We start from the raw sequence: 20533 nt of genomic DNA, 5'->3' as shown, positions 1-20533 counted from the left end.
AATAATTATGATCCACCACTTGTACTATCTACTACCATACCGGTATCGAATAGGGCTGTGGCAGTTTGGTTAAGTTACCGGCACAGTAGTCTATGATACTTCGTATGATATCATACTCAGAGTACTAAATTTATATGATACCCGAGTATGCTAGAGGGTCGTGAGTATGAAGCTTTGGCTCTCCTTGCCCATCTCAACCCCAACACCCAACACCCGACGATCGAAAACTACGGGCTCTTTACACATCATAATAATATGATACCTGCGCCACTTGTATGATCCCGTAGTAGAAAGGGCAAAAAGTAGATTATTCTCAGGGCTATAAACTACAAATTTGGTGAGAGCGGAAGCCACAAATCTGTACCACCAAGAAAACAAAGACATTTGCCTTTGGCCGGTCGAGAGGATATTATGAGGCTAGAAGAAAACAGAAACGCAATAAGAGGACACCAGCACAGCAAGTTCACTGCCCCCATCTATCGTACGTATTTATTCTGCAGGACGTACAGTTAGCTAGTGACCCCCAACAGCAGCTATCGGGGTAATGGGGGCACAGATGTATAAAATGCATACCATGAACCGCTTATGGAAGTCCGACCGCAAAAGGTCCTATATGTGCAGTCGGTATTAGTATAGAGTAGAGGGAAACACATTTCTCAATGTATTGGAGCATACATTAACGAATTCCTTCCTCTTATTCTTGTCGTCTGTGCCGCGAGCTTGGTTTTTGAAGATGACATCGTCATCCCACCTATTAATTAATTTATATTTAGCACCCGCGAAATGAGAAAAATGTTAATTAAAAAAAGAGGGAAAGAGAAAGGAAACTCAGGTCCAACAAACCTTCGCTTTAGCTTGAAGTCTGTAGCCGAAGGGTTGAGAAGTGGATTTCCACGAGCAATATCGTATTCTTTCTTTTCTTGCTCTTCAGCAGCTCGTTCACGTTCCTGTGGTAAAATATTAGTTGAAAACTTCCGTAAGAGAGTATTGGCTAAAATCATTGTAGTAGTAGTATACCTCGCGCTCACGCTGCTCAGCCCTCTCCTTCTTGATCTTCTCCAATTCCCGTAGCAATTCAGCAGTTTCGTCCTCATCGTCATCATCGCTGGAATTCCACATACTCAGCACAATCCCGTAAGAGACGGGTGGCGGAAACGAACCTGTCCTCTTCACTGCTCTCGCTATCACTCTCCCCATCCGAATCCGCATCAATGCCTCTCGTCTCCTCTAGGATTCTTCGTCTCTTCGCTTCCAGGCTCTCTTTCCCCTGTTCACCTCCGGCATCATCACCGTCCTTAGAATCCTCAATAGCTCTCTTCTGCCCACTGCCCTCTACCTCCCCAGGAGACCCAGCTCCGTTTGCTTCCAGCGGAGAAATCCCCTTTCCCTTCTTGGCGAAATGCACTGCCTCTGCTTTCAGGAGCTCTGCGCGAAGATCTCGGACTTCACTGTCTGCGTCACCGCCCTGACCAGGTTGCCGGACCTTTAGCTTTGTATGCGCTGGTAGGAGGCGCTGGTGGTATGCCGGCCCCTTGGGAGCTTCTTTTCCGCGGGCAGGATCGAAGGTTGGTCTACGATAACAAACATTAATAAATGTTCCCCATTCCCCCTACTCCTTCATTCCTCCACTCCCGGACAAAACAATAAAGGAATCGCACCTATGGGCTGTAGTCATCGTGGAAAATTTGTCGTTTTGGTGCTTGGGGAAAAAAGGAGAAAAAAGTAGCCTGTAAGGTTAGACGGAAGGGAGGGGGTTGTTAAGATGAGAAGGGTTGCACCGAGAGAAGTTTCTTGGGAGTTAGAACTGACGCTAGAATTTGTGGCTTTGGGAGTCCTCAAACCAGTTTCCCCGCCACACCCGATTCCCTTTTCAGCCACGTTTGGAAAGGTCGCGGATAAACAACCCACCCCCGAGTCACACCGGGCTCGTATGATGCTTAGACTATCTTCCCCCCACCAACTAAGAACAAGTAAACATATCCCCCAACAATTAATCCCACCACCTCTGCTGCTCAAAGTACGACGAAATGCCGAGGGAGATAGATCCGACAATTAACGAAAAGAGCTTCATTCTCGACGCGCTAAACCAAAAGCTCCGAATTGACGGCCGGGACTTGGACTCCTTTAGAGAGTTGGAGCTTAACTTCGGAGATGATTATGGACTCGCAGATGTGCAATTGGGAAAGACCCGGTATGCCCACCACCCTGAATACTACCCCCCTACCTGAATTCCAAAGCTCAATTGAACGAACAATGAACCGCTAACACCGATGCTATCCCAGTGTCCTCGCCCGTGTATCCGCGGAAGTAGTAAAGCCCTTCACCGACCGTCCGTTCGATGGAATCTTCACAATAACGACAGAGCTAGGTCCTATGGCCTCCCCAGCTTTCGAGCCCGGCCGGTAATAAAACTCCCCCCTTCCTTCAACCTCCACTAACCCACCAATCCCAAACACAGTCAAACCGAACAAGAAGTCCTCCTTTCCCGTCTCATCGAAAAGGCCATCCGTCGCTCAAACGCACTAGACACCGAATCCCTCTGCATCGTCGCCGGACAGAAGTGCTGGCAAATCCGCGCAGATGTGCACTTCCTCTCCCACGACGGTGCCCTCGTCGACGCCTCGTGCATAGCCGTGGTGGCCGCGCTCCAGCACTTCCGCCGCCCGGACGTCTCGGTTGAGGGTGAGAAGGTCACCATCCACACAATGACCGAGCGGATCCCCGTGCCCCTGTCTATCCTACACGTTCCCATCTGCGTCACTTTCTCATTCTATCTCGACGGCGAGGTGTGCTTGGTCGACGCCACATTGCAGGAAGAGCAGCTGAGGCAGGGAGACATGACAATCACGCTCAACAAATTTGGTGAGCTATGTCAGATTGCGAAGGCTGGCGGATTGGCCATCAATGGATTGAATTTGCTCCGGTGCGCCAAGATCGCGCTGGTCAAAGTTGGGGAGATAGCCGCTACCGTGCAGAGGCGGTTGGAGGAGGATGCGGCTGCCAGGGTGCGGAGGGATAATCTATTAGAGAGCAAGGCGGATAATGAGCGGGCTTGACTGGGCCCTTAGATTGCAGGTGCTCACCACGGCACTAGGTTGTTCCTCCCACTGATATTGTGACTTTTGGACGCATAGTAATGACTTGTCGAGTGATTGTTTGTGACTAACTCTCGGTGGGGGCCAAAGCGTTATCGCTTCCGACATACCTACCGTATCTAGGCCCTCAGATCCATGACCCAATCAGCTAGGTACTCCCATCATAGTCCATCACTCGACATGCTACCATCTCAGCCTAATACAGGCCCACTCTCTACATCCTCTTCTAAGACAAGCTACAATGATTTCACCGCGCCAATTATCTACCATGCACATCCCTCCATCCCTCTCTAGAACTATACGACCACTCGTGAATATGTATGACTAAAACCAGAAAAGTGAAAAATGAAAAATGAAATAACGGAATTTCTGGCGGATGGAATAAAAAACAAAAATGTAAGCCCAATTATCATAAAAAAGCACAGATACCGAGCATGGGAAGGGTATATAAGAAAAATAACCTAAGGAAGAAGAACCAATGTTTTCGACAATGGATGCACAAGAGTAGAATAGGAGAAACGAGGTGATAATCGAATGCGCACGCACGCACGCACAAACGCGCACACACACAGTAATAATATAGCTAGCACTATCGGACTAAGAATAGCAAGTGGGGTTTCGGTATACAACAGGTGCCGAAGGAAGAAAAGTTGGGGGAGGGCCGACTGTTTACTCAACCTTGCCTTCGGTGACCTCCATCAGGTACTTTACGAACGTCTTTTTGTGAACCTGAACGGATGTTAGTAATATATCTGATGAAGATATCACGGAGGCTTTCGGGATATGTACCACTCCAGCAAACTGCCCATCCCGCAATACACACATGTATCTCAACCCCAACTTGGCGAAACACTCATAAACCAACTCCATAGGCGAGTGTCTTTCCAATGCAACGGGTGCAGGGTCGATGTATTGCGAAAAATATGTTGGGTCCCTCATTGAGTCGTCATCAGATCCTCCATCCCACCACTCGCCCTTAGGCTCCATGCAACACAGCTCGTCTTGCTCAGAGGACTGTAGATTATCAAGAGCAAACTCTAGGTCTGGAGCGGGAATAAGGCCAACAAGAATGTCATTTCTAACAATCGGAAGTCCACCATCGAGTTCTCCGACGGCCTGTAGCATCTGTAACTTTTCGCGAAGCTCGTCAGCAGGAACATAAACCGAATCCGTGATGTCTATCACTCGTTCTGGTCTTGGCCTCGGCGTAATGTCACTAAGCTGAGAAGAAAACACAGGCCGCATTTTTGTATCGAGATATGGATAGGAATTCAGAGCAGTAAGAAGATCCTGACAATTGTTAGCGGAGCATATCTCTGATAGGACAGACGGGAACAAACATAAATGCTTAGGGGTTCGATAGCGTCCGCAGTCCACTTTGATACAAGCACTGCTAATGAGAACGGCAAGACATGATCAAGACTGCCGGTCATTTCGAATAAAATGATAGCAAGTGTTACTGATAGCCTAGTGACCCCACACATAACCGCACCTGCGCAAACCTGCATTTTGTCATTCCTAAGAACCAATAGCAGCACAGATTAAGCAACTTACAAGAGCGTATACGCCTGGAGTTACACAGGCTGACGAGGCTCCACCGACTGGGCATGAAGCGAACATAGGGGAGTGCGGGAATTTACTGCATCCAACATTAATCCTACTCCGGAACCGCAATAGACATAGCCAACTTACTAAACCGCATATTCCACAGCGAGGCCAACAACGTGTCCCATAATGCCACCAATAACCATGGTAGGTACATAAACTGCAAACCAATTAGCTGTTGTGCATGAATAACGCAAACGTATAGATCTACCTCCTGCGGGGACTTTGGTTCCGAATGTAACAACGCTAGTTGGGTTAGTACCTAGACTCAATATCGGAGAAGGGAACATACGTGAGAACACTTTTAATGGCCAAAGCAACCAAAAGGTACAATATAGTACTCGGTATCTCATCGGGCTTCGGGCAGAGTCCTGAGTGATCGGATGGGTTTCCAGAACACGGGCTCGCAAGCTCGAAGAGGAGTTCACTAACGGCCAATTTGACGAATCGGTTCCAGTAGGATACCAAGCCAGTTGCAAGGGCAACAAGACTGAGCTCCAGAACCGGGTGGGTCTTGATAAACCCGTTTCGCCGGAATGTAGTTGCCCAGAATTTACTAGCCTTGATGAAAAAGGCACCATAAACGCCACCACACATCCCCAAAAACACGAATACAAAGAGCTCAAATATGTGCCAATCAGAGGTATACCGAACCTCAAAAAGTACAATCTTGTTTGTCCCATAAGGATTCAGGAATTTCAACGACAAAGCAGCCACCTGAGAGTACGATATAAGTAACGATTCCGTAATTACAGGTAACAGGAATTCACTCACAATGCAACAGAAAAAAGTCCTGAACAGGGTCTTCGAAGGAAAGAAGTAGCTTTAGAGCATTAGATGGTTTAATAGTCATCCTGTATCACGTACAAAACTTACCTGACTTCCTCGAGACTAAATAAGACCCCACCAATCGGGGCACCGAATGCAACCGCAACCCCGCTCGCCGCGCTAGCACTCAGAACCTCCCTACGCTTGGCTTTTGAAGTAAGTAAATCTACAGGTACTGCTTTATGGATCGGTGCGAAGTACCGTCGTTGCGGTTATACTTGGAGAATAGACGACAAGCAATATTTCCTACGCAAGCGGCGATGTGAACATATGGCCTGCAATATATCAGTACACCTGTTCCAGCAGACCATTGAGTGAGATTGAGCCCACCCCTCCTTCCCCAAACTCAGCCCAGAAGCAACGCTCAAAATCAAGGCGAATGATTTAACCACAAGAGTCTTTAAACCGAGATACCCCTTCATGAAATTTAATATAGAAACCTGTAGCCAAAGCCACTAAAGGGAGCATACGTGGAGAACGAATCCGGACAAAATCACTTTGACTTCTGCCACACCGCTGCCAGCAGCAGAATAGTAAACAGTCGGTGAAGCAACAGCAGCCTTCGCTTCAGCACCGGAGCTTCCACCTAGAATTTGCGAGAGGTCTTCGTCTACGGTCTGGATGCGCAGGGTCCCAGGGTAAACCGTGCGAGTAGTCATGGTGAGTAGCGATGAAGCGGTAGCTAGGATCACCGTCAACGTAACATATGCGATATAGTCAATGCGCTCAGTAGACACTTCAGACTTCGTAATTGCCTGTGACCAAGAGCGCCACATAGGGCAGAATTCATTCGCTATCATATCGTTAGTGAATTCCTCTTCTCGCCCAGCACGATATACTGACTGGTATCACTTAAACAGCACTTCTTTTTGCTAAAATACCACCCATCTGTGTAACACCAGGTCTTAGCTCATACTTGTAAAACAACCAAAGTAATGACCGAACGGTCATGCTAACTCACTCGTACAATACCCCTCCTTGTAATCGAATAGGACATTCTCCGTAACGTCTATGAAAAAGGCTATGGAGGCCGTCACAAAGCCAATAATCGCAACCAGAACCCATCCTTGGGCACCGTCGAACCAAGCGTAGACTCTGCCCCGGAAATCCTTGCGAGCCCTCAGAGCCCTCACTCGGTGGGCATCCTTGATCGAGTCGTTAATCCAATCTATGCCAACCGTAAATTTCCATGCACAATATTATGATGGGCTGAGCCGAATTTAGTCGCCGACAGGTGCTTCCGGGACTTACCAGTAGAGGTGAACTATGGGCAAAGTATTAGTAAACACCCCTCACTTGAGCTTCCACCGGTGTGATACCGACCTGATCATACCAAACCCGATCCTCCAAAAGTGACTCATTGTTCCTGTCTCTGAGATCGTAGTTCGATAGGGCCCTGCTCAAACATTGTGAGAATGACGGAACTCTGCTAGGACGACTAGCCATAGGAGAATGTGAGGAGTGATGTCGGGAAAGTCTATGTCGAGGGGTCCCCGGGACTGTTTGGTAGTCCCTCTGATCCCCGGAGCATGATCCTCCAAGCAAGCCAGACTGTTCGTCCTGCTCGGTATCCTTATCTCTGGAGGAAGCAGAGAGTCTTCGACGACTTCTCCTTCCGGCCTTCAAATCTCTCTCCGGGACCCGGCGTTGACCAGGCATACTTCCGATGTCGTCGGCCATGATCCAAGCAGACGGGTAGCAAAAGCCTCGCACTAGATAACAGCAGGGGCAGTAAGGGGAGCGAAACCACTGCGAACAAACCACGAAACTCGGGTAGGATGGTGGAAGGTTTGGCGAGAGGAGCGAGATAGGAGGGGATCAAAGGAAGGAAAGGAGTAGGGTTCGGCACGCGTGATAGTTGTGGCAGATCAGCGGCACCCCGGGGGTGGGACGCAGGCCAACGCCGTCATGAGGTGGATCCCTTAGTCGCACTCACAAATCTAGGCAGTGCTGTAGGATGTGTTTGATTTTCGAAACGGAGGACGGCAGTCTCATGACTACTAACCCCCAGACCAGATTTACGGTAGACTGTCAATTATACAAGATTTCAAAACGTCACGAATAGTTAGATTTTGAAGGTTCAAGAACGTGTTCCCTTCACCAGTTGCACAGCGCAACAACGGCTTTCTTCCAAAATCATTATGGCATAAGTTGCTGGTACGTACTGTACTCGTACTCGTACCAGTACCGGTACTGTGTTCCCAATGAGATAGAAAACCCGGGGCACATATTACTTTGACAGCGGGCTCACCACCTTTCAAAAAGCCTTGGACATTTGAGAAACAAGTTCTTGAGTAATTACTGGCAAGACACTGCAGACCAATCTATGATCACATATTTTTGATAAATTTACTTGCTTTGGGTGCATGAGAAGAGGATCGGGTCAAGGTAGCCACGGCGAACTACCGATATTGAGGGTTATTCTGATGGTAAAATCATAACAAAGCATGCCTTGTATCATAACCCCGTAAGCCTCCCCTTCCTCTTTGGTACAGTAGCACATTTTGGCGCCGCACTTTGGTGGGTGCTTGTTGAGCCGCCAAAAAGTTGGGGGAGCAACATTCACGACATTGTACGAGTAGTGTAAGTAGCATCCCGTGCCAAGACCCGGTGACCCGGATGAACAAATGTGATGAGACTGAGTAGACTACCGGTAGCACGGTATCATACAAGTACCGGTAATACCATAAAGGAGGGAGGGAGGAGGGGGAGGAATGGGAAGGCGGAAGAGAAGGAGGGAGGGTCCACCTCCGAGATGTCTTGATAACTATTCCTACCATATGATACTGCCTCTCACCGCCAGGGCCCACACCAAGAAATCTTTGGTCAAAGTCCGGCAAATTTGCGATCTAAAAAAAAAAAAAAGTGGGGTAAATTAAATGTTACCGCAAGAATGGAGTGCATTTTGTTCTGCATGCATTTCGGCCGCCGATAGCGCAATCGCCCAGCACCTTCTGCCCGCCGGGATAGAAACATTGTGCGAGTACGATACGATATCTGTGCCTCCGAGCAGCCCTTACCAATGCCGGCTGCGCAGCACCCACTCTACCTACCTCCCTTGTCCATATATATATGTACGGTATGATACTCGAGTACCGCTACACAAGTAACCATACATTCCTAAACGTGGGGGGTTACTGCAAAATCCGGCTCTCCGGTTAATCCCGTTCTGAGCAAGGATCCATCCCGAATGCCCTACAAGTACAAGTATGACACTCGAGTAGTGGAGTTTTGTTTGGCAAAATAGGCAGATGGGCGGAATCTTTTTTACACCCTTCCCCAGTGTGTGGCTATGATACTCGAGCCCTCGTTTCTGGTGAGATATATACTCTCACCAATAGGGTTTGGAATTTGGGCTTGGAATTTCTGGGGCCTATTACCTTTTGCGCCATATCACACTATAAAAGAGGCCGGGAGGGTACCGGCAGTGTAGACAAACACCGTCTACGGCGCAACCGGCTTTTCCTAGTATGGCGTTTGTGGATTACGACAAGATCGTTCTCTTCGGAGACTCGATCACTGAGCAATCATACGAGCAGGAGAGGTAGGTTCAATGCGCTCAGGAATGATATCAGATTCCGTGGTGCTGATTCTGGGTTGTGCGGATCAGAGGATTCGGATTTGGTGCTGCTCTTACCGATAGTAAGTGCTGATCTGATACCGCCCGGAGCTCCCCCCACTCAGGTTGATCGATTTTCCCAGTTTATAGAAGAAAAATCGATGTGGTTGGCAGAGGATTCAGGTTCGTTCGGGACCGCATACAAGTGGGATGCCGGTGATTTTGCTAAAACCTAGCCTTCAATCCCGGAATGCCCTATCACGTAGCGGATACAACACTCTTCATGCATTGGAGCTTGTCCCGAAGATCATACCTCCGCCTACCGCAACTTCAAGGATAAGACTCATTGTGCGTTTCCTCCCTTTTTTGGTTATCATATAATATCTTACCCAAGGGCATTCCCGAGACGTTTTCTGATCATTGATGATAAGACCATTTTCTTTGGCGCAAATGATGCTACACTCCCCGATAGGTCGCAACATGTCCCTCTTGACCAGTACGCTGAAAACTTGAAGAGAATCATAAATCATCCTCTGCTAGTGGTCCACAGCCCGAAAATTGTTCTCATTGCCCCTCCCCCAATCTGCGAATATCGCACACAAGACAGTGATCTTGCGAAAGGGATTGTAGGTATACAGAGGCTAGCCACCAATACGAAAAAGTATGCCGATGCAGCACTGGAAGTCGGTAAGGCTCTCGGTATCCCTACCGTAAACATCTGGGGGGCTTTCGTGCAGTATGTTGGGGGGTGGGAAGAGGGAAGCCCGCTCCCAGGATCAAAGGAGCTCCCAAAGAATGAGAAATTTGGAGAGCTTCTCAGGGACGGTGAGGGTTTCTATCCATGACTTGTCAGAAGAATGGTGGGAGAGGCTGAGCATAGCTCATCCCGTGCCCGGTTGATCTACTGCGGGGTGAATTGTGGTGGAATATCAAAGCTGACTGGACCCCTAGGGCTTCACTTCGGGCCAAAAGGGTTGGTGAATCACAATCCGGACTGCCTTCGCATCCGAAAGGTTGCGAGCACAATACTCGAGTATAGTTTCCCGCTAACACCTTGCTCAGGTACCAGATTTTGTACGACCTAGTTTTGGGGACCATTCAGGAAAACTTTCCTGAACTTGCCCCCGAGAACTTGGGACTCGTATTCCCGCACTACGAGAATGCTCCAAAATGCAATTTCTACTCATACACCTACGACCAAGCTTGATGTGCGGTCGCCTCACGGCCAATTAGTGCTTGCGGGAAGGATTCTAGACAGGATGGAAGCCCGTATCATTAATATTAGCCTTAGCTGTGGTTGGTCGACATTGGAGCGAGCGGTTAGTCAAGAAAGCCATTATTATCCAATAACTTATTGTAGCAAGCACAGTTGCTATACCATTAGCCTGTTGTACCGTGATGTAGGCGTGCACATTCAAGCGTCTCACTCCAAATGAATGAAATCTGCTCCGCGGCCCCCGGTACTCGAGTACAGCAGACGTCCTATCCCAGACTGGTATTGTTACAGTACCGGTACCACAGTAGAATTCAAACGCTGTATCGAGCATCACTGGGCTGGTGTAATTTTAGACTTTAGATCTTTCCCCTGCACTCGAATAATGCTACCTCGCCGCTCATTACCTAGTGCGCGATTCTCACTCTAGAAGTTAAGGCGCTGTTCTTCAATCCACGGTATTGTGTAGTACGCGTTTTGTGAGAGAAGCTTCCATCGATCTTCACACCAATACGGTACTGTAATGCTCGCGATTAGATGATAATAGGTTACACCACTAGGTTGGCAGGAGTTTCAGAGCATACTCGAGTAAAGTAACTCTGCAGATCCTCTGTCATGGCCCGTGCAGGCAGGAGGATAAGACCATCTTCCCCAAAGCCAATTTTGTATCATATTTCATCCTAAGATCAGATTTGTGGCGAAGTAGTCCTAGCATTTCACGCTTGGTCTGCACGCAGCAGAGTGGCGGGATCGCTTTTCACAATACCAGTATGATAGTTGCTTAGGCTGCCCGGCGGGGGGGGGTAAGAAGGAAGGTTGAAACTGTGGCTGTGCTGTTTCCGTTTGCTTATGTTAGCTCGTTCTTCTCTCTAGCCACACGTGAATGATAATCCGAAGAATTTGAGAGGTGCGCGAGCTCCAACTCGCGCCCTTCATCCAACCCTCCCTTCAGACGAATTTTCGAGCTTCCTTCTCCCCAGCAAGACTCCATCCAACTTGTTATTGACTTTCGTNNATTAAGATTCTTGCAAGGCGGGGCATCCTTCTTATTCTCCCGACCGGCTGTTCCTCCTACGTTTCTTGTCCTGCGGCAGAAATTGCAAGTAACAAATCCTTTACCAGTCTCCGATACCCAAAACCCGGGCGGAAAAAAGAAAGAAAGAAAGAAAGAGGAATTTCTCCAGAGGGAACAGAGCCCCGGTTTCCCGCGGTCACCATCTGCAAACCTCCGTCTTATCGGCGTCTCCCCACCTTCGCTTTATATCATAGCTATCCATCACCAGTGCCGTATCTTCTCGTGGCCCTTGCAAACGCCTCAGCGCAGTACCTCTACAGCCCCTATACCTTTAGCTTTGGTCAGCATTGTCGTACTTTATCTTGACACACTCTTCCGGTCGTTTCACTATTCATAAGGTTACATTCAGGCATCCCAAACCCAACTCATCCCTCTCTACTGTGGAGACAATCCGTTCTTCAAATAATTACAGTACTCTAAAATTCGCTAAGAGTGTTACGGGGATTATTGTACAATCTCGCCTCTTCTCTTCCGTCAAACAGCTTGACCCTAGCTTGCTAGCACCTACACTATATACCACAAGACTGCATCGCCGACTGCGGAAGAATATTGCTAGTAAGGGGGCCATTCGGGGGTGAGGTTGCCCTCTGAAACGGCTGTGCATGTTCTCCTAGAGGATGGATACGTTCAATCACCCTCAGCACATGTGGGGGTTGCAAGAACTACAAGACGAGATAAGGTTGTTGAAAGCCTCCCAGTTCGAGCACGCCGAACGTCTCACCCAGCACTCCGAGAGACTCAATAGGCTGGAACAGCGCCAGGATGAATCGAGGATACGTTCACTCTGGAGCACGCCATCTCCTTTTCCGCCAATGCTTAGCTCCAACTCGTTTGCACAACGTAGGCCTACATTTCTGGGTTTCCTATCCGACCTCTTTATTCCTAACCCTCAAAGTCTTTTATCTTTGTCGAGCTAACGCCCGGTTCTTTGACATGCAGAAACGAACAACCCTGAGCCACCAGAAGATTTCGGCAGTTTCGAGGAACACCAGCACAACTTATTGGCAGGGCTGCAGCTGGATGAAGTCGACGTGCCGAGGAGGGGTGCGTCTAGGGCAAATAGTGTACGTTTTGATGACAGTGCTATTCAGAACCACTGGATTCATGATCCTCAAAGTTCGAACGACTATTTCGGTCATCGGAATAGTGGTAGTAGCTTAGGGGGTTTCCCCATGACTGAGAGATCTTCCTCCCATAAATCTGACCATAAATCGGATGGAAGGCAAAGCTCAATGCGTTCCTATGGGGATAACAGCTCCTTCTTCGAGGGTGAGATCAATGGTGGTGTGCCTTTCAATCCTCCACTTCAGAACCTTGAACTCCTTGATTGCGAGACTCACCGATCTCCTGCCCCACCCTCTGGGCCAGCACCAGCCATAATTCGTTGTTGGCCTGACCTTACGTCCCCTCCCACCCCGCCTTTATACGCTGTTGTTTGCACTGGCTCTGTCAAATCTTTGATTGATATATCATTGATCACTCAATTTGGGTTACAGGATCAGGTCAATAAGGACACGAATGGTGAATGCAAGATCAACCTATCCTTGCATCTCCCTGATGCTACCATTCAACAGCCAACAAGGGGAGGCGGGCAACACAGCCTCCCGCCACTCAACATTCGATTCAGCATAATGCCCAATCGAAAAGGGGATTCTGGAGAGGGAGATGAGGTGGGAATTTTTCTGGGAAGTGACTTCATGTCAGATCACATGGGCGATGTGCTATTTTCCCAGAGTCAGCTGCTGTTGCAAGTAGATGATGGACGGAAAATGTTTGTTCCTTTCCATCGCCCGGAGGCCCAAGTATGTTTCTCGGATGTCTGTACGACACACATTGGTGACCAGCTCTCGGGGGATCTCCTGGGCCCTTTGATACAAACGGAAGGCCGCCAGGAACAGGGTACCACTTTTATGAAACGTAGCCGGTTCGACGAACCCGATGCACCCGGGATGGCTATAGATCTGCAAAGATCTCATATTCCTGTGTCATCGCCGAAGCCTGTGCGAGGGCGGAAGGCTTCCGTTATAAGCAGAACAACAATGACCTCCCCTGAATCTTCCTTAGAACCTGATGATACGCCAAGAAAGTATACCGGTGTTAGGAGAAACAGTATATACTCGGTTGGAAGTGGCATAGAGAAGAAAAGGGAAGAAGATCGGAAGGGGGGATGTGGGGTCAGGCTTGATCTGGCTGACGATGTTGGGACATCTTCAAATGAGGAGGAGGATGGGAAAGGCTCATATTACGCTGAGCGCAGGACTAGGAGTGATGGGGAAGGGGGAAGCTTGTGGAATTCTAGTACTGCCAAATCTATGGAGGTGACAACTGGGAACACGAAGGAGGGAGGACCGGTTTGGGATTCCTGGAGAAAAGTAACCATTCAAGGAAGAGACGACAGCGGTACGGGAACAGCCAAGACATCTCGGGCGTCTTCCCGTGGAATGAAGGTTTTACGCACATCGAAATCGTCTTCTCTGTCCGAGGCGAGAGCCACTCATCAAACAGATGATGTCTCCGGTGGAAATAGTTCGGTGGAGCTTGATAATGCTCCTTCCACCGTTGGCCCCATGCCCCGTCCTCTAGGAGGGGGTTTTTCTAAAACCGATTCATCATTGAGCGCTGGAGCAGGTGGAAATTGGGATAAGACGGTCAGCCGCCCCCAGCGTAGGGTTAGCTCGGCGGAGGCGGGAAACTCTTTCCCTAAAGGAGGGTCGATTCATCCGTCCAAGGCGAAGTCAACAAACGTAGTTGGAGGTGCTTCGGCTTTCCATTGGATGACTCCAAAAACATCTGCTCAGACCACAGCCGAATAGGCAGCAATAGAATGGCGACAAGCCTAAATTATCAGAATGGGCCGGAGCATTTTTATCTTTTTTTATCTTCCCCCCAAAAAAAAGGAAGGTTCCTTGCGTAGAGCGCTTTTTTTTTCCCTTCAAATTCTAGCATTTGTAGTATCTTTGCTTGGATCTTTTTTTTTTTCTGCTCTTGCTCCAGGTGGCTTTCGGGTTTTCTTTAAATGTGCCTTGAATTCATTATTAGAAGGCCTTCACGGAAAATCACTTGTCATATTCATCTGTACTGTACTTTGCAAGGTTTCGCGGATGGCTGGAGGGAGGGGGGTTATATTTAACCACCCCCTTTTTTCTATCGTTTCTGTTGATATTTCCCGATGAAATTCATTCTGGGGATGGGGAGGAGCAGTAATAGGAGTGAGGCTGGATGTTTTGCCTGTAGTTTTTCGTGGGAGGAGGGCCTAGGAGGGGCTAGGAGCAGAAGGTAACAGGAAACTAAATGCATTAGACAGCCACTTTCCATAATCTGGGCCTATGCTTCCCAAGGGAACATCCAGAAGGCTATTTACTTGCACGTCGCTGGGGCAAAGCACAGTAGACCAATAATGAGAACCCACTCCCAACCCAGCCTACAACTATTTACGACTGCTACAAAAGTGACTGAAGCGCCAGCGTCGTCGACTCCTTCGACTCCCTCACCAACCCCACCATCTGGCGGAACCTACAACCGCATCAGCCAACATTCCTCCCCCTTACGAACATCCATACTGTATAAGCTATTATACTCACTCGGAAATTTTGGCATCACCCATCACCTCATACATCCAACTCTCACTCGTCGTGACCACCGCGCCCTCGCGCCGCATCCTCTCCAAGGCAACAGGTACCTCCTGCCGGTTACAACTCGACACCCCATCAGCAACGACATAAACCTCATGCCCCGCGGCCAATAAGTCAAGACAAGTTTGCAGCACGCATATATGGCTCTCTATCCCGACTAGCGCGACGGACTTCTTCTCGCCATCGTCGCCGTCCTCGTCGAGGCGTGCGCGGAGCTCGGGCGTCATCATGCTAAAGAGGGACTTATCTAGGACCTTTGCATTCACTAGGAGCGGGTGGAGTTCCGGGACCAGGGGGCCAAGTTTCGAGGCCAGTTGGGTCGTGGCGTACGTTGGGATTTGGAGGATTTGGCCTACGGTAGTGGGGGGGGGGGTTAGTACAGTAAAGGATGGAGGTGTTGGTATGGGGGTTTGTGTAAACGGACCGACTTTTAGTAGTTTTTGGGCGGTCAAGACGCTAATTGGTAACTTAGCTCAGCTTCAACTGGGTTGGAGGAGGAAGGGGGGTGGGTGGGTGGGAAGTGATAGGTAGAAACCATTTGTCGAATCCGTATATCGCTGTACGGAATTTCTCTTGGAGATCGCAGACGCTATGATACGTGCACAGCTTGGGCGTTAGATTATCGCAATTTCTTCTGGGGTGGGAGAGGGGGTATGAATACAAGAGTACTGGATTATCTATTATTATTATGTCTCGGATTAGTACGATATCTCTATTTGCGTATACGGTAGGTTTGGGTGAACCCTACTTATTCTCCCGCGTAGAACCATTGTGTCGTTTCTCGGAAAATTAATGGGTTAAAAGTTTGTGAATGAGATGGTAACTGTGATGATGTGCCCGGAGCGGGAAATCTGGATGGTGGAGTGGTAGCTTGGTATTGTAGTCTAGACTCTACTCGAGTACTCATAGAGTGCGAGAACTAATCGGGACCTTGGGGAGGTTTGCGGGGAAGACGTCACTTATCGGGTTTATTGGATCTGATTAGATAAATTAAATGCGTGGCACTGGTCAATAGTGGTCTACCGTACTATCATAGTTCACCTGATTACGTAAAACAGTGTTTGCATCACATCTCTCACTCGACGCAAACTTTTTTTTATTTTTATTTTTATTTTTTTTAAGAAAATAGAATGGCATAATAAAAAGCTTTAATCAAAGCGCTGCATACAATACAAATGGGTCGAGACTTTACAGGATCCCATTTCCACTCTCGACAGGGGACCTCTCAGACAAACCCAAAAGAGTTCCCTTGCACCCTCACCTTCTCCAGAAACTTGAACTCTCCCTTATCCAGCATGTAGAGGTACCTCTCAACCAACGAGCTCAGATCCGTCTTCTTCAGTAGTACCTGCACGTCCGACTGGAAAAACTCCTTGGCTGAGATCTTCTTCGCGGCCTCACGCATGTCCTTGATGACCTGCATCACCTCGCGCTCGGTCCGGAAGCCCGGGCGCTTGTCGGGCGGCGGAACCGGGTGCAGCGGCGCATCATAGTACTCATACGGCGGCGCGCTGGGCCCGTTCCGCCTGGTGATGGTGGGGGGGTGTGGAGCATAGAAGGCGTCGAGACGGCGCACGAGGTGGCGCACTTGGACCTTACACCAGAGTGTGGCAAGTTTCTCGCCTGGAAGGGTGGCTTTGGTGTTGGTATTGGTACTGGTGTTGGCGATGGTGCTGGCCTTCTGCTTAGACAGTTTGATGATGGTCGGGTTTATGGGTTTCGTCCAGTTGTATGGCGTTGGTGTCCAGGAGTGTAAGACAATGAAGTCCCAGAGGAAGGATATACATCTTTTTCCCCTCGCATCCGGTTAGCAACTTACTTGCTTATCGATCGGTAAAGAGATTAAACAGACGGGGGAAGGGGTCAAACTTGGTCACATCCTGTGGTGCCTGGAATCTCATACCCTCAAAGTACCCCGGACTCAGCGTCGAGATAAACTTATTGACCCAGTCGATGCAGAAAGTTCCAAACTCATTGCTCCAGCCATTCAGCAACCAGATCATGCATGGGATACATTCTGTGAAGGATTTCCCTCTAAAATAGTAGAGGACGCGTTTCTGGAAGACCAACTCATGATACTCGTCTTGGAAGTCACGGGCGTGGTACGTATAGATTTGGAGGGGAGTTCCTCTAGGGATTAGACCGCCGTCTGAGGCGAAGCGGGCTGAGGCAAAGGCTTTCGCAGCGGTCGGGGACAGCCCGGGGAGGTTTAGTTCCGGGATTGCGTCCATTGGTAGTTGTGTTAGAATTGGATCGTGTTGAGAGTATGAGAGTTGATTCGCCCAGCGGGTTGGGGAGAGGGATGTCGCTTCTGGTGAGGAGGGAAGTCAACTTGAACTGGAAGAGCAAACTTAATATCATAAAGGAATGAGAAGGAATAATTTTTTTATTTGAGGGTTCCGGTGCTTTTTATCATCGGGCACGATAACCCCAAACTTCCCAGAAGCCAAAAGGAATCTTGCGGCCCAGGGCTTCAGCATGTAGCGCTCTGTGTGGAAGTGCGAATATCATACCGGCCGCTCTTGTTTTGATTGCAAAACATGATATTATGGCCTCATATTAGACATCCCATCTAGGTCTGGATAAATGGTTTTCATAGTGAATCACTCGATGGAACATATTCTGTCACTCGATGTTTTCATTTCTCTTGGATAAAAAGTGAGCAGGTGAGGGTGAGGGAACATTGAAATAGAGAAATAACGTGGCGTAAGAAAGAACCCCATTTGAGCAAAAGGAGGAAGAAACACTTACGCATGGTAGCCGCAATAGCCATAGTATAGGCCCGCAAGTTGTGATAGTTGTATGGTACTCCAATGTGCAGTCCACGAGCCTCGAGCTACAGAGTACACATTTCTAGGGTATAGGCGAAAGTAATGTAATACCATGACCTGAGTTGCACAATAGCTTCCCTCGGCGCACAGCTCTTTTTTTCACCTACGATATTCCGTCTGTCCTTACGTCCTTCCCTGCCCCCCTCCCGTCCACACCCACCCACCATCCCCCACTCCACTCTCCCCCATTTGCAGTCGCCTCCAGCTCACCATTCCCCCATATTCCTCCCTCTATTTCCCTTTCTCATATCTCCTCATTCGAATAAACAGTAGTCCTCCGGGAGGGGGACCCTTGCCCAAACAAGTATGTCATCCTTCCCCACTGACCCCGACCACGTCCCTTGCGACAAATTTGACCCTCGTTACCCCTGGGACCCCATCATACCCTCGGACGAAGAAATGGAGGCCGACGCAAAAATGGAGCAAGATATGATCCTGGCTAGAAAACCTCGCGAGAAACTTGAAAGGGCTCAGGGAAAAAGTGTCATGTCACTCCTTGCTCCTAAAGAACAAACTGCGAAGCTGGCGGCGGTTCCAGGACCCCGAGGATTGCAAACGGAACTGGCTGCGGTGGTAAGTCCAGATGGTAAGAGGTCTAGTGGTGGTGGTACCCGGATTTTTTCAGCATCGGCCTTAGAAGGTCGTTCTACCGCTAAGGTTCGGGGGAGCGATAGATGTACCTCCTTCCCCGTCTCGACACCTAGCTCTAGTTCTGTGTCTGCACCTAGTATGCCGGGGCATGTGCCTCCGTTGCTTGCTCGCCCGCTGGCGACTCCTGCGATTGCTTCACCTGCGTATATACCGCCTCTTACGAGTAGTCCCTTTCCTACAGGGACACCAAAGGATATTACCACTCAAATAGCTGCCAAAACTCCACTCTTCACAAAACCCCTGCTTGAAGGGCACAAGCTAGCTGACTCAATTCCAGTCCCGGCACTAAGGAGAAAACACGGATCCGCCACAGACACCCCCCACACAAGGACACCTCAACTAGTCGCTCCTACAGCTTCACCCTCGATCTGTGGGCCTAGTGGGGATGTTGGCAAGCCTACACAGACTCCCTTGACTGTTTTAACCCCCCAGCTGCTACCCAACCCGACTCACGGTCAGGCGGCTACCCCAACCCTCTCCTCCTTTAGTCTCCCCCTTGGGCTGGCTAGCAAAAACGCATACATCTTCAACGTCAGTTCCCTGTCCAAACCGGCTTACGGCCGAGAATCCCACCCACAAATTCCCAATGCAGTAGCAGACCACTAATTGGCCAAGCAGGAAGAGGATGAGCATCGCAAGCGAGAGTTGAATCTGCTGGGCTGGTGCTCTTCTGATTCAGCGGGTGTGACGAAAGGGGCGGAGCGTGCTCTTGAAGGTCGTCCACCTTCCCAAGCGGCTGTTATAGACCCTTTTGGTCCTGAGGATCCGCACAGTCATGGGTATTCGTCACAAATAGGAGGTAGTAGTAGTCATAGCAGAGTTCCGGGGCCAAAATCTGGGGGCAGTTCTCCTAAGCTAGCGTATGATAATAGCAGAATTACAAGGTCAAGATCTAGGGATGACACTTCGGGGTCGATACCGTTTTCAGATCCTCTCCCGCAGCAACATAGGCCCTACCCCCACCTAGGGGCGTACTTGTCGAGAGATAGCAGTGTTCAGTATCGCAGAGAGCTTCGACCGGAAGCTTCCCCTGGTCTCCCTAGGATCCCTTCCAGGCTGGGACAGCAACAATGGGACAATGGGGTTCAGGGGCAGGCCCGGAACCAGCGAGATATTCCACCCCGGGCACGGAGTGCTAGTCCTGTCACCCTTCCTGCTACTCCCCGTTCCTGGAACCCGGGCGGTGAACCCAATAGTCTGAGAGTAGTATACCCACGCCGCCCTTACCCCATGAGAAATACGCAAGAAACACCAAGTAAGGCTGCCCCCATTAGGCCCACTACCAGCGGTGATAGCCAATCCGCAGGTGCCGGTGCTTCAACTAGTGGAGCCCGGATTGGGTGTGACCAGTGGGGCTACCTAATCGCCCCGCCCATTCCCACCGCTACTTATCATGCTCAACCTCCACCCAATGTGCGTTCAACCTCCGGCTCGCCACCATACAGCCCACCACCTGGGATGTCTGCTACACCCTCAACCAGATCTGCCGCTTCCAATCGTGGCCCCCGCATGCCTTCCGAGACCCCCTCCTACGAACCCCCAGAGGCTTTCGTCAGGAGCGATCGCAACTCACCAAGCTACCACCCGCCCAGTGAGGGGTATGCCGGTACCTATCCCAGTCCTCCTCCGCAACCACCAGGACAGCGCCAGACAAACCGTCAATCTATGCAGCCTCCGTCTCGTCCCAGTGAGAGTGGACTTACCCGCACCAGGAATTCACCGGCTCCGAGCCCTAGTGGGGTGAGGGTTAGGGGGATTGCATCCGAAGTAGAAGCAATGGCCCAGGCTCAAGCTCAGACTCGGGCTCAAACTGGAGCTCGGGCGCAAACTCCGGATTACCGTGGGCTCGGGCGAAGGACAGGCAGAGCTGCAGATAATGCCGTGACCAGGTTACCAGCGTCGAGAACCCTTTCTAGGCGATTGAGGAGGAGGAGAAGTGAGACTTCTATGAAGGGGCGAGCCCATCACCTTCCTCATACTCGTCGGCGCTAACTATCATACCTGCCGATACCCGGGTTTCACCTTGTTCAGTTTTCTCTTTCCT

The 20533-nt window shown here is 49.7% G+C and overlaps 5 protein-coding genes; 2 read left to right on the top strand and 3 right to left on the bottom strand.

The window, feature by feature from the left end:
• Nucleotides 1-287: 287 nt before the first annotated feature.
• On the bottom strand, nucleotides 288-1954 carry GSTUM_00010244001 (uncharacterized protein). XM_002841157.2 has 8 exons: nucleotides 1659-1954; nucleotides 1337-1571; nucleotides 1161-1294; nucleotides 1018-1105; nucleotides 844-947; nucleotides 676-751; nucleotides 574-609; nucleotides 288-494 (listed from the first exon to the last, which is right to left on the bottom strand). Exons 1-8 carry the CDS (start codon nucleotides 1673-1675, stop codon nucleotides 477-479), a joined length of 708 nt encoding a protein of 235 aa, XP_002841203.1. The 5' UTR covers nucleotides 1676-1954; the 3' UTR covers nucleotides 288-476.
• Nucleotides 1955-1969: 15 nt separating this feature from the next.
• GSTUM_00010243001 (uncharacterized protein) lies at nucleotides 1970-3056 on the top strand (the record flags this gene model as incomplete). XM_002841156.2 has 3 exons in its annotated part: nucleotides 1970-2191; nucleotides 2283-2402; nucleotides 2459-3056. The coding sequence occupies exons 1-3, from the start codon at nucleotides 2028-2030 to the stop codon at nucleotides 3054-3056; spliced, it is 882 nt and encodes a 293-aa protein (XP_002841202.1). The 5' UTR covers nucleotides 1970-2027.
• Nucleotides 3057-3326: 270 nt separating this feature from the next.
• Nucleotides 3327-7342, bottom strand: GSTUM_00010242001 (uncharacterized protein). XM_002841155.2 has 16 exons: nucleotides 6852-7342; nucleotides 6780-6792; nucleotides 6490-6696; nucleotides 6372-6416; nucleotides 5999-6321; nucleotides 5859-5944; nucleotides 5730-5803; nucleotides 5577-5676; nucleotides 5475-5523; nucleotides 4993-5417; nucleotides 4912-4946; nucleotides 4788-4860; nucleotides 4650-4734; nucleotides 4436-4597; nucleotides 3885-4385; nucleotides 3327-3824 (listed from the first exon to the last, which is right to left on the bottom strand). Exons 1-16 carry the CDS (start codon nucleotides 7206-7208, stop codon nucleotides 3765-3767), a joined length of 2595 nt encoding a protein of 864 aa, XP_002841201.1. The 5' UTR covers nucleotides 7209-7342; the 3' UTR covers nucleotides 3327-3764.
• A 4650-nt stretch (nucleotides 7343-11992) lies between these two features.
• On the top strand, nucleotides 11993-14689 carry GSTUM_00010240001 (uncharacterized protein; the record flags this gene model as incomplete). XM_002841154.2 has 2 exons in its annotated part: nucleotides 11993-12215; nucleotides 12315-14689. The coding sequence occupies 2 exons, from the start codon at nucleotides 11993-11995 to the stop codon at nucleotides 14186-14188; spliced, it is 2097 nt and encodes a 698-aa protein (XP_002841200.1). The 3' UTR covers nucleotides 14189-14689.
• A 73-nt stretch (nucleotides 14690-14762) lies between these two features.
• On the bottom strand, nucleotides 14763-15841 carry GSTUM_00010239001 (uncharacterized protein). XM_002841153.2 has 6 exons: nucleotides 15756-15841; nucleotides 15669-15684; nucleotides 15543-15596; nucleotides 15432-15463; nucleotides 14957-15359; nucleotides 14763-14888 (listed from the first exon to the last, which is right to left on the bottom strand). Exons 1-6 carry the CDS (start codon nucleotides 15775-15777, stop codon nucleotides 14816-14818), a joined length of 600 nt encoding a protein of 199 aa, XP_002841199.1. The 5' UTR covers nucleotides 15778-15841; the 3' UTR covers nucleotides 14763-14815.
• Between the last annotated feature and the right edge of the window lie 4692 nt (nucleotides 15842-20533).

Source organism: Tuber melanosporum (genome assembly GCF_000151645.1).
Source record: "Tuber melanosporum whole genome shotgun sequence assembly, scaffold_68, strain Mel28".
NCBI classification, from domain to species: Eukaryota; Fungi; Ascomycota; class Pezizomycetes; order Pezizales; family Tuberaceae; genus Tuber; species Tuber melanosporum.
The sequence above is the reverse complement of the archived record's forward strand: the minus strand, read 5'-3'. Positions and strand labels throughout refer to the sequence as shown.